We start from the raw sequence: 6,794 nt of genomic DNA, 5'->3' as shown, positions 1-6,794 counted from the left end.
ATGCCGGGCCCAGAGATTCAGAGAAGCCCGAGCCACTTCTATCTTTTGAGGCGCCTGGCCATAATAAAAAAATGATGACACATGAACACAAAATATGACAATCCCAAACGAAATGTGAAAGATAATTTTAATATTTAATATGTATATATAATTTGCAGCTCCAAGCTGAGAGTGTGTGTGTCACATTTTAGTCTGAGTGGGAGGCATATGAAAACAAGCCGAGAAACTTAACAAATGCAAAAAAAATAACAAGTGTCGAAATTTGAGGTCCCCTTTGAACTTGGGGCCCAGGCCAAATGGTCTCTCGTCCCCCCCCCTCTAAGACTATGTATCAGTTAGTCGCCAATTTGGATGGCGACTAGTGCAAGCTGTACAATGTTCTGATATCGCCAAAATGGCGGTAATGAAATAGACATGTACGTATCAATACTACCTCGTCATTCACACGATGACCGTCAAGGCTGTTTGGAATATGCATATTAATGTGTGTATTGTCAAGATGGAGACCGCTATAAAAGTTATTTTCCTGTTCTTGCATACCTTTAAAAATTAATCAGTGCGTTCCAAATATAAAACTTAACGCAGGAATAAGTTGAAAACAGTTATAATGTAAAAATAAGCAATTGAGTTTCAACTATCCTTCCAACAACATAATAACGTTCCGTATGATTGCTTATTGTCTCTTCATAGTATATTAATAATTCGAATCCCCAGAAATATAACCATCTTTGTTGGCTTGTAATCTTCTATTTTCCTTCTTTTTTGTTATTAAAAATACACAAAAAATTAACATTCGCAACATGAAATATTAAATAGTTTATTTGAACTTTGTTATCAGTTGTGTGCCACGTAGTAGAACTATATTTTAGGCAACTATACTCTTCGTAACTTGATTTTAGAAAGGCAACTAAAAATCAACTATTTCAAATAACTCGGCTTCTATTAATTCTCTTATTATCTATTGGTTGTCGATCCACAAACAATAGTTTTCCACTTATTCAAAAAAAATTGGTCCTTTCAGACCAAAAGCCGAAATGAGAACGTTGACGACAATGACGAGAAAAGCTAAAAGTATGATAAGATTGTTAAATTTTTCTGCCCTGTTCTGTTCCTTGCTTACATTTACGTTCCAGCGGCCAATGACAATCAGTATAACCCCAACTATCACCTGTAAGTATAAAAATAAAAAAAAATAAACATCTATTTAAATAATAATTTCAAAACCCTTATTTCAAGATGAAAAAAACAACATTCAATAATATGTTATTATCATAATTTTAAATTCAAAAACGTTAAAAAATCAGCAAATATTATAAATGTTTTCTTACCGAAACCACTAGGCATCTTAATATTGCTAAAATACAATGTTACAATGTTAAAAGATTAATGTCATTTCTACTCGCGAGGAGATCAAGGAAAGCTGACAGTTCTTATCTATTGTCGTTTATATGCAATATTTTAACTGACTGAAAAATTCAAGGTATTCTAAATGTGAATATAATGTTTCTATTATTCAGTATTAAATTATATGTTAAAATATCTTAATCATAAGCCATGATTTAATATTAGCCGCTAGGGGGCATGCTGGGAATTACTTAGTAATAGAATTACAGTCGTAAGCAAGTAGCATTTGTGGAATGATGGGTGATCTAATTATTTTACTTGCTTCTAAAAAAGAATATTTAGTGCACGTAAATGACATTTACCGCATGTGCGTGAGGGAGACTGTTATTAAAACACCTACCGTGACCTTATGTGCGTGTGTCTCATGTGATACTTTTCTTTTGTCTTTCTTTGGTTAGAATTTTATGGTTTGCTTTGAATTTCTTCGTGTGTATGTAAAAACAAAAGTAAAAATAAAACATAACACAAAATAAATACCATTGTATAAAAAAATGTCTGACTTACTAAAAATCTAGAGGCAAGTTATATGGAAGATCATGTTTTATACTATATATTGAAAAAATTAACATTAATATGGATTTATTCTTTGCAAAAACTAATTACTAACATGTATTACATATTTTATAAAATTTAAAAGCATAAAGTAAAGAACAGTAACTCACAGCCATTTTAAGTGTCAGAAAAAATTTAAAACAATTTTGACAAAACATTGTAGTATTTGAGGCCTATCCGTGTGATAAATATGGTTGGTGGGACGAGCGGATATGACGTAATTATATGGTAATATAGATAATGGGTTGAATATAATATAGCTACAGTAAAATGTTTATACTATTATTCTACATGTTTTCACAGTAAGACTATAAACAACTTGTAGTCATGATAACATAAAAGTCTATATTACGTCACTTGTTTTTACTGTTTTCTTTTACTACAAAAACAGATCGTACGTTTAATAAAAATGAATTAAAATTTTTTCTCTGACCTACCTGCAGTGTAAGAGAAAGTGAAATAAAAAACACTGCTGCTATAAAATATTCATGGTCATCAGGGTGACACAGCAGGTGCTTTAACTGTGCTGCATTAGCTGTTAGTAGAGCAACGTCCATCAGACCTTGGGCCACTGTTTTCCTCGTGACGTACAGGTTCACATCCATTGACATACTGCTGGTGCTGCCATCTTCAGCTAGTTTCTGCAAGATCGGAACGACATTTTACTGATGTCGTTTTTAGCAGCTGTAATTACATATCTTTATCTAATCAAAGATTAAATCAGGGAAGAAAGTCACACTGATATAACAATACATCAAACCAATTAAAATAATTTAATTAGCTTGCATTGTTTAAATAAACGAATTAGTAAAAAAAAGAAAGACTAATAAATATAAATGCTTTTCTTTGATTGGTAAATTTCGCGCAAAGCTACACGAGGGGTATCTAAGCTAACCGTTTCTAATTTTGAAATGATAGACGGAATAAAAGGCAGCTAATCAACACAACCTACCGCCATCTCTTGGGCTACTCTTTACTAACGAATAGCGGAATCGACAGCTGAAAGGGTGAGCATATTCAGTGCAGGGATTCGAACCCACGACCCGCAAATTACGAGTGGAGTGTCCTAACCATATAGTGATTTAATTTTGAATATTACACTGAAATGCTGACATTCAATCATACTAGATGTTTCATACGCTAGATGAATACTAGATGAATACATAGGGAGAAGCTAGAGTATCACTCGCGTTAGGAGACATATTGGACTTATCTAATTTACAAATGTTCCGAGGGTTGTTCATCTCTGGAGGAAAATTTATATCGCAAACAGCTTGTGTTAATTTTATACACTAAAAACAGACAACAACGAAAATATTCCATATGGAGTGCTACTTGTGTTACACCCTGTACTTACCTCCCCGGCAGACATGGTCTCGTGTGAATAATTCAGCTTACAGTTGTAGATATTTAACTCGGAGTATAACCAGAAGCTAAAAACTTTGCTCTTGATAACGTCTGGCTTTCATGTCTAATTCGTAGCTCGTGGTGCATGCTTGTTAACGTCACTGTGTTAATCGTCGCTCTTCTCTCGGGTCTTTTGTTTGTTTTACATTGTAGTTCTTGGTGATGTCACCACTCTCTACACTTTGTAAAATACTCATTACAGTCTACAATAAGCTAACTTGTATCTTGTTACACTGTAAAATAGCTGATGGTACATAAACTCTCATAATTATATGATTAAAAGACGTCTTGTGCAACTATAGTTTTAATCCTAAAATCTGGCATAAAATATATCAGCAATGAAATCTACTGAGTTAAGGTCTTTCAAGGTCTCTGTGTCTTTGGTTAATCAAAATGTATTCCTAAATTTAGATGATAATTTGGGTTTCACATGCGTGTGAGTGTCATCCTTGTTACGTTGGTTTGCATACAAAGAGTCTGATAAAAGAAACTACATCTTGCGCATGTATATCATATATTGATTATTTTCAGTTGGCGTATCAATACATTTGTGTGTGTTAATGTTAGATTATTTTAAAAATTTCCCCACTGTTTTACTTTTAAAAATAAAATTATGCTACTTGTACTTAACAATACTCTCTTCGGACGTTCTTTACGTTAGCTGTATCGAAGAGGAAACCTAACCAACAAATTGGCTCCTTGCCAGTCTGAGAGAAAATTCAATTTAACGATTTGAATAGCTCGACAAAGGATTTCCGGTGTTATTATCAAACCCTGAACATTTATGTTCTGGAAAATGTAAAAATTGTTCACAAGATATCACACTACAATGTTTCATACCCTCTTCTGACACCTAGTGTATAAGCCACATAAAAAATACAAAAACTGTGGAACTTCACGTTGTTTGTTTTTATAAGATATCGTTAAAAATATGTTGATTATTCAGTTCTACATTTAAAGACTTTATTCTTTACTATCCAGGTATAACTCGTTGTTATTTATATTTAACTTTAAACTTAAAATTACTTAATTAAATGATGTAAAATGGTTTGAGCTCCAAGGCTGCTGATTAACTTAATGCATTAAGTCTAGAGTTGGATTATTTATCACGATGCTTTCCTTATCTGTCAAATGTCGAGAGATTTTTTTTGCTTATCGCTTATTAGCTGTTGGTGTTAGATATGAATACTTCTCCGTGTCATTAACAGCTCAATCGTTCATGTACAGAATTACGATGTTGTGGTGTTTTACACAACTCTGATTAGAAATACACAAGGGATTAATTACGAGGAATTTAAAGAAGCAATATCTGCAGTCAAGTGTGATTCTATACATAGCCATACTTTTGTAGTATTCTCAGATCAAATTGGTTTCCGGACAGGCTTTTAGATAGAATAACCCTCGAACAACAGCAGGTTCGGTCCAATAATTTAAGATAAATTGTGTGAACTAGTCCGAATAAGAATTCTCTTTAGTGTGAAATAAATAAAGGAACAAACTATTATTTTGACAACAACAACAACAAAAAAAAACAAGTGATCGTACCCACTTGGACGAACTCTTTTCATTTCTAGCTTGTGTTTACCTTTGCTGTGTCTTTTTCTTTCTTTTTCTCAATTTCTGAAGCCCAAAACCAAGCACCATTATCTGAAAAAAAAAAGGTGAATTCTCTCACAAGATCAATTAGTGGAGAACTGAATTAGAAATCGCTTTTAAATTTAGGATGAAAACTCAATTTCTTTGCCTATGTGACATCCATATCTCATGACCCCTTGTTCTTGGACAGTATTGTTCGACTTCTCCCCTCTCCCTGGTTAACATCATAGTCAACCAGCAAAGTGAATTTCAACATGATCTAGTTTAATCCAGAATTATGATCATAGGCTAGAACATTCCAGCGAGTCAAATAGACTCTCTCTCCTAAGAGAACAGAGAAACGAAACAACTAGAACAAAATACAGTTAACGACTTTTTTGGATCACATGCAATCGCCATGACAGTGCAAAACTATAATAATTAAAACTTAAAAATAATTCCATATTACTAAAAGTAGGAAGCTCATGGTATGCAGGCATATCACACTTTTAAATTCACCATCACTTTATACATAAGTAAGAATCTAAGCGACATCTGTTGACACGGTAGAAAAATATCCAGAGTTGTATCTTGAATGTCTGTCAGATAAAATGTTCTTTTCCGCAAGGTATTGCGAACTACTCCCGAACTATCATCGCTTTCACTTTACTAAAATCATCCATCAGGTTTCAGTATTAAGATAAGAACATGCAGGACAAAATACTTTCATGAGGTTTTACACAATATCAGCTACTTGAATTATTCGAGCTTCTAGGATCACCAATTAAAGTTTTTTACTCTTAATTATCCATTTAAGTTGTGAATTTCGAAAAATATTTTCCCTATATATATGTTTTTCTGTGTGAAATTTAATAACATATAATGCTAGATTTACAGATTTTTTAGCTGTATTGTTCCTACTCCTTTTTGTTTTAATTTGATTTTTTTTCGTTATGGATCACATAACCAATTTTGATTTTATCTGAGGTGTCGACAAAAAGTGTGTAAGAACAGGTATCACAAAGAGTTGAGTATTAAAACTTTTTCTAGCGACGGTTTTCCTGACGATTATTATTAGGATGTGTTAATAAAAAATAAGTTAAATCTGAAAACTGATTATTGGAGATTTGTTTTTCAGTTGATTTAAGCTTCAACAAATAAGTATATTTCTTAAATGCATTATACAATAGTTTAACAATGGTTTAATAAATAAGGACAATTCTTTAACATTTAATTTCTTTATGTTATTGACTACTTTTAAAAGTACATTGATTACTCTGATAAAAGTTTATGTAGACTAATAAAGATAAATATCAGAAATATGAAAGCTCAAAGAAACTTCTTAACGCCATCTACTGGAAACTGTAGATTTAATAAAATAAATTTCATAATGATATATTTTATGATAACTTATTTGACAAAATACTCTGATAGATAACAGTTGATCATCTGTCAAATTTCTTGTTTCAATTACACTGTGAAAAAAAAAATAAACTTAACGACTGTTACCACACTTAACAGATGGCGCCACAATATTTCTTTCTTCTTTTTTTCACCATGGGAACAACTATATATTGTCACAAGAATAAGAATTGTAGTACTTATTTCTCATTTATTTATTTTAATTACAATTTAGCTGAGTTTAGCACTGGTCAAAAAGCACAGGCTTTCCTCCTCCAACGACGTAGTCTCGTCGTAATGTTTGCCAGTGTCCAGCAACAACAGGTAGACAACAATCACTTTCATTTTATATCTTATTATTATTATTATTTTATATTAAACACTGAGCACCTATTGTAATAAAGATTATTTTACTACTATTACTTCTACTGCTGTTATACGCTTAATGAGTTTGA

The 6,794-nt window shown here is 32.2% G+C and overlaps 1 protein-coding gene across 3 annotated transcripts; it reads right to left on the bottom strand.

The window, feature by feature from the left end:
- Positions 1-801: 801 nt before the first annotated feature.
- LOC106457760 (ninjurin-2-like) lies at positions 802-5,447 on the bottom strand. 3 transcript variants are annotated; one of them, XM_022383785.1, is made up of 4 exons: positions 5,408-5,447; positions 4,949-5,010; positions 2,394-2,597; positions 802-1,168 (listed from the first exon to the last, which is right to left on the bottom strand). In XM_022383785.1, the coding sequence occupies exons 1-4, from the start codon at positions 5,436-5,438 to the stop codon at positions 995-997; spliced, it is 471 nt and encodes a 156-aa protein (XP_022239493.1). In that variant the 5' UTR covers positions 5,439-5,447; the 3' UTR covers positions 802-994. The 3 variants fall into 3 exon arrangements, with proteins under 3 accessions (XP_022239493.1, XP_022239494.1, XP_013772659.1); XM_022383786.1 differs by lacking the exon at positions 5,408-5,447 and adding an exon at positions 5,108-5,144 and having other exon boundaries at positions 807-1,168; XM_013917205.2 differs by lacking the exons at positions 4,949-5,010; positions 5,408-5,447 and adding an exon at positions 3,314-3,501 and having other exon boundaries at positions 922-1,168.
- Positions 5,448-6,794: the final 1,347 nt, after the last annotated feature.

Source organism: Limulus polyphemus, unplaced genomic scaffold (genome assembly GCF_000517525.1).
Source record: "Limulus polyphemus unplaced genomic scaffold, Limulus_polyphemus-2.1.2 Scaffold371, whole genome shotgun sequence".
NCBI lineage: Eukaryota > Metazoa > Arthropoda > Merostomata > Xiphosura > Limulidae > Limulus > Limulus polyphemus.
Note: the sequence above shows the minus strand (reverse complement) of the source record. Positions and strands in the feature narration are given on the sequence as shown.